Genomic DNA, 11503 nt, shown 5'->3' with positions numbered 1-11503 from the left:
TTATATGTTTTAAAAATTCTAATAATTTGTTTGTCTTAACTATTATTGTATGCATTACAGATTAATTGATATTGTATCCATTTATAAACATGTATGTAAAGTGTGAAAATATTTCAATGTTCTATATCAGATATGTTAGAAATTGTTTCAGAGTTGTTTAAAGTTCTAGAAAATTGGTCATCTTTGTTCGTAATTAAGTGTAATTTTATTTTATTATTGAACTAGTTTTGTTATTTGCATCAGAAAACAACAGTAATAAAGAAGGTGAGGATGGTATGGCTATGAGGGGAAATGGAGGAGGCCATTGTAAAATTATAGTAGTCATTTACTGTGCATTCAATACTCTGGAAAAAATATGAGGATTCTGGAAAACTCAGGGAAAATGGATTTGGAGTTTGCGTGGGAACCCTGTACATTGTATCTGAAGAAATCCATTTGGTGGTTACGCTTATAGAGGTAACTCACTGTAATAAGTTAAATGGTTCATTTTTCTGTGCAGTTTTTGTTTGCAATCGATTTCGCCACCTGTCTGGTAGCTTCGTCTTATATGTACTGTACATGAACAAAAACTGAGTGGAAAAATGAAGCCTTTCCGTCAAGTAGCTAAAAATTTCATCGTTAACTTTTTAAGAAATAAGAATTAAGGCTGAATCCCATGGAACTGGATTTCCAGTAGGAATCCCATAGTTTGTGCTGGACTGGCTACCTGGCTGGAAATGATGGCTGCTAGACTGGTTTTGACGACTTGACAGTGTTCTAATTGCAACTGGCTTTCTCTGCTAGATTCTGTGGAACAGCCAATTAGAGCTCAAGTTTGGTCATTGAGACGAGCCCAATCCTATCATATAATTTAATGTTTAATTTATATGTATCTTGTTTTTCTATTGAAAGACTGTGGTAAAATAAAAACAATTATGGGCTGAAACTGCCAATTGAGCAGTATGTACATTTTCTTCTTCTTTTATTTCTTTATAATTCTTGTTGCTTTATCAAATGCAGTTGAAGAAGTCTAACATTGTATTAATGTGTAACCATGAAGTTTAAAAAAGAGTTTTGCAGTTTCTAAAATAATTATTGTCTTTTAACTAGAAGACTATAGTGCTGAGCTAAGTATTGATTATAGGACTGAATCTTCTGATCGGTCAGATAAAGAAAAAGAAAAAAAAAGTGCCCAACTGTGCTTAGCACCATGCCATGAAGGGGTATAGGGGGTGTGGGGCTAATGCCCCACACTTTCTTGATCTGGTCATGAGTGGGGGCGATGTGATCAGCATCATGCCCCTGACTGCCTTTACCCCCCAGGGTTTCCCCCAGGTACCAATGTCATTCGACGCTGGGTGGGCGCCAGGGCCGCTTCCAACCTTAGAAAAGTTCCCGGATTTGAACCGGCCGGGGATCGAACCTGAGACTATAGCATGTTAGTCAGATGCGTTACCAACTGATCCACCGCGGCCAGTTAGATACAAGCAGATTGATGAAAGTGCAAATAGGACAGCAAGCGCTATTCAGATAAAGAATATTAATCCTAATATTCTGCCTAGATAATCTGAAAGTTGGTGTTACTGGGATAGACATTGCTACCATATTTTGTTCATTTTTATATTGCTTAGTTCAGTGACTTTAGAAATCTTAAATATAAATCACTTGATGAGATTTTAATAATAGTTATGTCTCATCATGTGGAGATAATCTGTCAGTTTGGCAAGGGAAAGCTGGTTTGTCTGTGGTTTCCGAGTGTTGGTTTTCTTTGCTGCTCGATTAAAAAAAAAGAAAACAGAGATGATGTGTATTCATGCTCATTAATATTTAGTAATTAATTTATCGAAACTGATGGATTTGTACACGACAAATGTGATTAGCCAATAATGAAAATCCTTATTATTACCAGTGTATTAACAGAATATTTTGTAATGAATAAATCCTGTCAATCTCATGCATGAATATACATACCTGAGTTCATTAAAAAGCTTGTTGAGTACACCTTGATTACCTTTTTTTTTTTAAGCAATTTCTAACTCATTTTATTTTTAATTGTTTTAATTTTTAATAACAGCAGTAGCTAATCTCCTACAAGATTCTTCAAATTGTTTGTCCATCTTTTTAGCTTGTTTGCTCTTCTCAGTGCCTTGTGGGAACAAACGTATACCAACAAGTACGGTAACAAGTATCATGTGAGGTGAGAACTAGCAGGTGAACAAGTACTACACAACTAGTCCAATTCCAACTGAAAATCTAGTCTCGTGTACTTCAGGCATTAGTTAAAAACATGCAAATACAGTGGAACCTTGATTTTATGTTTTTCAGGGAACAAAGATGGAAAAACTTAAAATGCAGGAAATTCTTATAATGCATATCTTTCAAAACCATGAAAAATGAGTATTACAGTGTGTTATTTCACATTTCATGTTTTTGTCAAGAACAAAATATGCATGCCTATACTCACTACTTATTTTTTTATTCCAGGGTAAAATGACTGAGGATGAGCAGATTGATGAAAGTGCAAATAGGACAGCAAGTGCCCTACATTCCTTAGCTGCAGTAGTCTATGCAAGCTCAACCTGGAGGAAAAGAGCTCTGTTTGCCATGATTCAACTGACAAAAGTGAAAGGATTAAGTGTCGGTAAGTATCTAGTATAAAGAAATGTGTTTAACCCTGAAAAGTCAGGCCATGACACAGCAGGTATTTTGGTGTTTCAAGACACACTTTTGGCAATAGAAGTACAACCTTCCGACATTCCTGGTGCCAAAAACATGGGAGGGGGAAGAGGAGGTGGCAGGCAAAGAAAGTCAAAGCGTCCAGGTACCCCTGGTCCATCAACAACATGTCTGTGGCGGCAAAGGTGCAGCAAAGGTACAGGTTTTGTCCAGAGGAGGGCAAAGAGATGAAAACATATTTCCAGTGCTTGGAATGTAATGTTCCCTTCTGTACCTTATGCTTCAGAAAGTACCATGCCAGGCAGGGTCAAGGTAAGATAACAAATTATTTTTTCTAGCTTCGAATTTTTATGCTCTATTGAAAAATATTATTTTCTCCGAAAGTATTACCACAGACAAAGGTAATAGGCAGACATTCATCTCAGGTCGCAAACTTCTGCAATCTTAAAAGAGTGCCTGCAAGATGTTCGAATATCCTCCGCTTGGAGGCGCCTGCTTTCACTTCTGGTCAAACTCGCAAATTTCAAGCAACTGGGGAACATGATGTCATGGGAGGCAGGTGTCCAAGACTTGTGTTTGCAAAGAAGCTGTCCCACAGGGCATGGCATTGAAGAAAGAAACTCATCGGTAATGTGTAATTTTGACCATCTTTTGCTAATAAGATATCAATAAATTTTACTGCATTTTCATAAAACTGATCATTTCATGATCATTTGAAAAATTTGAAGCGTATCGTACATTAATGTAAAGGCTAGATTCTGGAGAATACCTGATTTTTTACTCATTCCTCACAAATACGAAGTTAGTGAAAATATATCCTTAAAAGAAATTGTGTACTTTTTCAAGAAACACATCAACAATTCCCCACAGGAACATAGATTTTTTAGCTTTCTGCTCTTTTTTTTATATTTCGTAACTTGCGTGTTCAACATGCTATTGTATTTTATGCAAATACTGTATACTTTCTATCCAATAGCGTGTCGAAAACTGGAGATTGTCATTTCCATCCATTGCAATGGAAAATTTACCACCACTGATATGTTTATGGAAGTTGTACTCACACTGTCATGTACTTGCAGCTTGCCAGTTGGGTGTCATACATGCGTGCCTGTAACATATTAAATTAGTAGAACAATTTATGTGCCAGAACACTAAATATACTCCTGGAAGACGTGTGCCATGATATTGTTAGTAAGAAGATATTATAATAATAAGAATTACATAATGATTCGATCATTTTCAAACGAAAAATATATTTCTCGTGTTGTTATTGCATTTTACAGCACGTATATTTGTCGTTTTCATTATTGTTGAGCCAGTCTGGTAAAATTTATCGAACACCTCTGGCGACAATGGCACTTTTCGTTAGGAGAGTTATGTGCCTTGCGTTAGCACTAAGAATTTACACACATGAAATATTGAAGGAGGGTAGCAATATCCTCATATGTCCACAAGGTTAGAGTTTTTAGTTGTTTGTTTTGTTTCTTTTTAAGTTCACTTTATGCACAAAAAGGCTACCCGGAATTGTCCTACAGTTTCAAGTGGGATCCGATTCACTTTGTACCTCCATCTGTCATAACGGTAGAATATCAAGCACTTGATAGGCATCGTTGACTAATTAATCATTAGTCGGAAAAAAATAGTCTGGTACTTTTTCCACTAATAATAGTCGAATTAGGTTTTTGACTAATTCCACATATTTGTCGCAGATTTCATGCCAAATTTTTACGTAAAGCTCCTATAAAAAAAACACTATACCGGTCTGAAAAAGTAAACTAAAGCATGAGCTGTTATTTATTTGTATATGATAGTCCAAATGTCATACCTAAGAAAATTTACTGGAGGGTTGCGAAATACCAGACCTTAAAACATTAATCCCCTGTGTCCCCAAAAATCATGTGCCGATACAATTGGTTTCGTTATCTGACGCACCAATGAGACGATTACGAGATGATAGAGCCTGGATGTTCAGGCACTGGAAAGTATTAAAAAAAGGCAGGCAAAAAGTCAGCGAAAAATTGAAAAAAAGGTAGTCAAGTTTCAGAAAGAGGCAGTGAAAATTGAAGAAGAGGCATAAAAATTGAAGAGAAGGACTTAAATTCTTCTTAAATCTAAAAATGTACTTGCAAATTAATCCTAAAATTAGTAAATATTATTGAGCTGTTGTTACGTAGGGTAAAATATTTGGATTTTACTTTCAACATTTATGATGCCCAGCAAAATGGCTCCTTTTTAAAATCTAATTTAGTTGCTTTTCATTCGCACGTGACGGATGCCTACGTCAATAAAAATTTGCTTGCTGCACAACAAAAACAAACACCACATACACTTAGTAGTATTTTTAATCTTACCTGGGCCAAAACAAAGAAACAAACACAAATACAAAAACACACAGTAAAAGTTTTATCATACCCACTGCCTTCAAATGGGACTATTTGTACAATATTAATGCTTCAATGAAGGTTTTTTTTCTTAATTTGCAGATTTAGCAACGATAAACACATATAAACACACATCTCAAAGATATTGCAACAATAAAATTTAAGAAAACTCATTTCGGACACTTTAGTAATTTACATTTATTTGGCCCTAGTTTCAAATTGGCTGCACGTAATTTAACAAAGACTTTATGTAAAACTTGTAGCATTGCGTCAACTGAGTTGGTGTAGCAAATTATGTCATCCATATATGCAGATATCTCGGAACTATCTATGCCAGATAGAGCCATAGACATTACATTGTTCATGGCCTGACTACTTGTCTTCAATCCCATTGGCAATACTTCATACTCGTAATTTCCACAATTACTAATTGCAAATGAGGTCATTTTCTTCGACCTTTCTGTTAATTTTGCCTGAAAAAATGACGATTTAAGGTCAAGGGTTGTGTAATATTTCTTGCCTGCCATGTCTGCTAAAATGTTATCAATGTTAGGTGTTGGGAGAGAAGAGGGCTGAATAATTTTATTCAGCACCCGAAGGTCAGACACCACGCAGAACGAATTGTCTCGCTTGCGCACTAAGAGAACTGGGTGTCGGAATGGACTACCTTCTGACCTGCGAATGATGCCATCTTGTAAGAGCTTGTTAAGCTCAATTTTCATTTGCTCTCTAAGATTCAAAGGGATGGGGTATTGTCTCATATAAGGAGGTTGATTGTTTCCAATGTCAATGTCATACTCATAAATTGGGGCTGTGGTGAGTTTATCGCCTTTCCAAGCTAAGACATCAGCATAATCAAATACTAACTGTATGATTTTTTGTTTGTCTGCCTCTGATAAGTCAGGGTTAATACTGATGCAAGATGGGTCAAATTTTTTCTGACTTTCAGTCTTGTGTTTTCTGTATTGTTTTCCGTGCATGCGTATGTGGTGGTAGTCATATCAGTGTTGGATGCGTCTGTCATGTCTACTATTATGTCACAGGGGGTTGCTTGGCCAAGTGGGGTGTTGGATTTGAGAGTGACTGATTTCTCTGAGGGGTTATGAATTAGTAACAGAGGGGAAGAAGTGTTAAGGAGAGCATGGGGTATGAGGATATTGTATGTAAGGAGTGTTTCCTGAGAGGGTGTGAGTAGGATATCGTGGGGGAGGGGGGGAGTGATGGAAACTGGAACATATGTTCGGGTTCTAGGTTTTAGGGTTACATTTTCTGGGATTGTTACTAAACTGTGTTGGTTGTTAGTAGGGTGTAGTTTAGAAAAAATTACATCAGGGATGGTGTAGGTGTGTGATTTTGTGGGAAGGTTATAGTTCGGAATATGGCCTAAGCGTCTAAGAGTTAACAGGTTAGTACTAAGTGAAATGTCATATTTTTGTGTCTTCAAGAAGTCATTGCCAAGGAGGGGAGGTAATTCTTTCGATTGCACAACTCTAAAAGGGTGGGAGTACCTATATCTTCCTATGTGAAGTGGGAGTATTACAATTTCAGAGATAGGAAGTCTGTTACCAGTGACGCCTTTAATAATGCTGTGCATTTGAATTTTCTGTTTAAATGTTCAGGACAAATACTAATCTGGCTTGCGTTGTCAATCATAATTTCTAGGGGGGTATTATTTACATGAGCTTGAATGAAGAATAAATTGTTTTTTTCAAGGATAGGAACTGTGTCAAATTTTGTCTTGCGTGTGGATCCGTCCCATCGATTCACACGGTTTTTCAGTTTAAATCGCCCTTGTTTTCATTGTTTGGGTTATAAAAACAGTCCCTGGTAGAGTGATTTGAACGGAAACAAATCTGGCATTGCGAAAACTGTGAATTTTGTCGCCCCCCGACTGAATTATTATTTCCACCTCGAGATCTGAAATTACGTCGCGTGCCGTGAGTAGAACCTCTGCGATTGCCATTCCCCTGGCCGTAAAAAGTAGGCCGGGTCTCAAATTGATTACTGTTATTTGATTGTATTTGATCCGCCAGGTTCTGGACAGTGTGACACAACGCTTCAACTTTATTTTCTAATGTTAAGATTTGCAATTGATTTGTGACTGAATCTAGTTGGTTCGCTGTTGAACCGCCAGATGGCAGAATTGCGTTACAAGACTGTGAAACGGCAGCGCTGGTAGAACTAGTGGACTGCGTGTGTGGATCTTGACTGGAGGGGAGGGAAGGAAAGGCTGTGGGCGTGGTTTGGACCTGCCATGAGTTGGTCGGGAAAGCTGGTGTTGCTTGATACGATTGCTGCGGAAGAAAGTTGTATGGAGCTTGAGAGATCTGCGGGAGGGGGTTAGGGGGGGAATACGTCACAAATGACGAAGCAGGCTGAGGTGTGGGGAAAGGATGCGTGTTGTTGACCTGGGTTTGCGTACAGCTGGGAAACTGAGGGGAGGCTGTTGCGTAAATGGAGTGCATGTACTTAGCGGCATCTATCAGTTTCATCGCTTCACTTTGTTCCTCATTGCGTCTAGCTTGAATCAGCATGTCTTGCCTTTCTTGATTCTGCAGATGTGCAATAAGAGAACTTGTGTCGGTGAACTCTTTGTCTCCTATCGCAGCGATGTGTTTAGATCGAAGTCCCAACACAACATAGGAGAGGATTTGAGGGTTCGTCGCTTGCGGGAAGAATTGAAGGACGAGATTTTTCTTGCGAATTACATAATCATGAATGGGCTGGTTAATTTCCTGCTTTGTCTCTAATAAAATTTGGATAGGCATGCTGACTAAGTGACTGCCTTTAAATAATAAAATTAATTCTTTCTTGATTTGCGGAAAGGTGAGGGTGTTGAAGTTTGGCTGCTTTTTGAGATCGTTCAAAAATGTGAGCGCTAAGTCTGCGAGGAACAATGGCAACATTTCACATTTTTTATTTTCCTCCCACGCCAAAGCGCCCGCAATACTATCGAACTTTTCAAAAAACTGCTCAACTTCTTGAGGGTTTTTCCCTGTGAATGGGGCGGGGTATAAGCCATGGGGTATATTTACGGACATTCTTGACGGGGAAGGATTGATGGTGGTAGGGGTAGGATTGATGGTGGTAGGGGTGTTAGTTTTAGGTGTACTGGTTTGGGGTTCTGGGTGTTTCTTTTTTCGTTCGGGTGTTTCTAGACCACCTAGAAACTGGGGATAATTGGGATGTTGAGCCTTGGATCTGGTTATTCGGGGGGAAGGAGCGGGGGAATTAATAGCGGAGGCTAAGGAGAGAATCTGGTCAAGAGAACGGTCTAGCTCTTCGTGAAGAATAATTTGGGATTCGTTCATGCGAATTTAGGGAGGGGGAATTTTTATGCACTTATTCACAAGAAATAAAGAATAGTGAGCGGAAAAGAAAATTTTACGAGGGGGAGGGGGTTATAATACGAAGGGTATTATCAAAAAAGAAGAATTTCTAAGGTTGCTGCTGTGTGCGGCGGGGATTGTAAATTATGGGGTTTGGAGTGAAAGAAAAAAAAGAAAAATTTTATGCAATTCCACGGAGTGGAGCCAGCTATCTCCACCATGTAGCGTGACGTCGGGTAAGGTACGGGATCGAGTCACGCCGGGACGTAGCTCAGATAAATACGATAGGTCTTAAGTTTGACTTGGCTAACCACCTCTACCCTTAAGGAGGCTGATGAAGGATTGTTGGGAGCCTGTGTTGTTGAACGCTACTCACCCCTTGCTGTAGGTCTGGCCCTCGGCTTCTGGCGTCGGCGACGGTGACAGGTGCCCGCTGGAGAGATCGAAGATAGCGATAAGAGACGGCAGGCAATTCGGCGACTTGTTTTATGGCTTGCAGATTCTTCGGCTGACTTAATCCGGACTGCTTATGGACTTCTCGCTTGTTGCCACCTCGTAACGTCGCGATCTCTCAGCAGGCCGTCGTCGTCTTCTCGTCGATCAGTTTGGTGGTGTTATTGGAGCGAAGTGAGAGATCGATTTACCGTCTCCAGGGGTTTTATACATTGGATTTGAGTCATAAGTTGGTGGACTTTGCACCTCCACTGTGCACCTGGGGTATCCCTGGATGCAGATGGAAATTTACAGTGGAGGTGCACTCACCGCTGGTGAGGACCGTTGCCTTGCTGACTGTGCAGGGATGGGGGAATTTAGTTCAATCTGTAGTTCTTGTCAGCGTTCCAAGTCTACCGAGTCACGTGCGCAAGGGCGTGTTACATGCACATGTGGAAAGTGAAAATCAATGCTGGAGTAAGGCTACCTGATATCCTGATTTAGTCATGGCAGTTTATGAATCTCAGCCCCTCCCCCCCCCCCCCCCCCCCGAAGTCTCTTAAAACAAGGTAACCTTATGCTTGAATAGTATGTGCAAAATTTTAGTTGTCTCAGGAGCGATTCCTCCATGTTGAAAATGAGGAACTTCCTACAGTTCATTTATACTTATTTCCAGTTCTCTACTTTTTTAGGAGTTTAACACGCATTATAAAATCATGAGGGCAATGTGTGTACACTTGACTAGGTTCACTATTGTTTGCTATCACTCGCTTGCTCCAGCTGCCAGCCAAAGACTACAGTCTTCCCTGCTTCTAGTTCTGGGAAGCTTGATCTTCCACCTACAGCGGGATGGGTGAGGGGTGTGGAAGGGAGGGGGTTGCTCAGTTTAATGGCCAACAAGGAAGAAGCAGTCTGTTCCTCATTCAGTGATGCCAACTCTAGCATTATGGTTCTAAACCTAGCATAATTTAAACTTTGTTGGCAACTAGCACCCTATGTTTGGCACAAGGGTAAAATGTAACATAATCTCTAAACGCGCATCCCTGGAAGACAGATAAATCGAATTCCAAGGAAGATACTTTGAGGAAATATATTTTTAAAGTTATATATTATTTGCACTTCTTCAACGGACATGTTTCAAACAAAAGCAAGCATGCCAGGATAAGCATTTACCATCACATCCCAGTACATCCTCTTCTTTTCATCTTTTCTTTATGCTCCCCGATTTTGCAAATGAACATTTTTTGAGAGGAAATATGAGGGTTATTTTTTAAGTAAGGCCCGTTTTGCAATAAAAACGAAGTAAGTAGATGTTGTTTTTTCAAAAAAAAACATTTATTTTTTGAATGTACGTACACTTCTCTATTTTTCTACATAATTTCCTTGCCGGTTTAAACATTTTTCGTAACAATCTATGGCTTTTTGGATATCCTCCTCATAGAACTCTGCCACCTGTGATGATAGCCATTTACTTACGGTCGTTTTCACTTCATCAGTGTCTTAAACACTTGCCGCCCAGGAAGGTCTTCAGATGGCAGAAGAGGTGTTAGTCGCTAGGCGCAAGGTCTGTTTGTGAATACCGTTTGAAATTGCACGTGAGCGTGCGAATGAGTGCACGCAGGCTCCCGGCATTATTTGAGTAGCATCATTGCAACTGTGTTTTGGGACGAGCAGGGTGTTTTGTTACTGGACTTTTTGCCACAAGGAACAACAATTAACTTAGCTTCCGTAAATAACTGGCTATCATCACAGGTGGCAGGGTTCTATGAGGTGGGTATCCAAAAACTTGTAATTTTTTTACGATAAATGTTTAAACCAGCAAGGAAGTTATGTAGAAAAATAGAGAAGTGTATGTAAATTCAGAAAATAATGGTTTCTTTAAAAACATTTACTTACTTCGTTTTTATTGCAAAATGGACCTTACTTTAAAAATAACACTCGTAGGTAGAAAGTTGTAGGTCACAAATTAAACATGAGCCTCAGTTCCCAATCGTCAAATTGTCTCCAACTGTTTCAAGCACTATACTGAATCCATTTAATTGGTTGCTTGAACCATTGTAATTGATTTGATTGGCACAATTCTCAAATGTTGCTTAACTATAGTAAATAATGGATAAACAAAGTTCACAACACCAAAACAACTGCATAAATTGAACTTAAAACTACACAATTTGTTGCATTTAGCATAATTTAAGAGTTGGAGTATCAATATTCTTATCATGGGATTGGCAAAACACACAACGACAGGCTGGGAGGACTCCACAAACGTCGAACCACAGATAAACATTATACATAAGTATCTGTGGTTGAACCAATCAGCTTGGTTCACTCAAACATGGGTACAGTGTTGTATCTAAATGCAATGGATAGTACAAGTGATATGTGTGCCTATTTAATTTAACGCATTTTCAAAGTCTTCCCACGGTCCGTTTACCATAAATTCCTACACCAAAAAAAAGCCTCGAATTGTCACTGTTGTGTCTTTTCTTTCTTTTTAACACATTCGGGTCTGGCCTCATAATACAGCATTTGTACCTCTGGTCTGCGGTTTTTGGTTGTTTTTCAAAAAATCGTAGAAAAAATATTTTTAATTTGTTTTTATTTACCACACATTTCTTAAATCTACAAAACTCCCTCTTTTCAATGAACAAAAATTTGTTAAATTTTCTTTTCATTTTCAGACATTTTTGAATATTTTTTTCAGCA

The 11503-nt window shown here is 38.9% G+C and overlaps 1 protein-coding gene across 1 annotated transcript in view; it reads left to right on the top strand.

The window, feature by feature from the left end:
• tefu (Serine/threonine-protein kinase tefu) overlaps positions 1–11503 on the top strand; it is a 186823-nt gene that overhangs the window by 152746 nt on the left and 22574 nt on the right. Inside the window, exon 21 of the mRNA XM_083138215.1 lies at positions 2464–2620. Within this exon, the coding sequence (XP_082994341.1) occupies positions 2464–2620 (157 nt within the window). The remainder of the gene's footprint in view (positions 1–2463; positions 2621–11503) is intronic.

This window comes from Lepisma saccharinum, chromosome 16, assembly GCF_977018435.1.
Source record: "Lepisma saccharinum chromosome 16, izLepSacc3.1, whole genome shotgun sequence".
Lineage (NCBI taxonomy): Eukaryota > Metazoa > Arthropoda > Insecta > Zygentoma > Lepismatidae > Lepisma > Lepisma saccharinum.
This window is presented reverse-complemented; position numbering and strand designations above follow the sequence as displayed.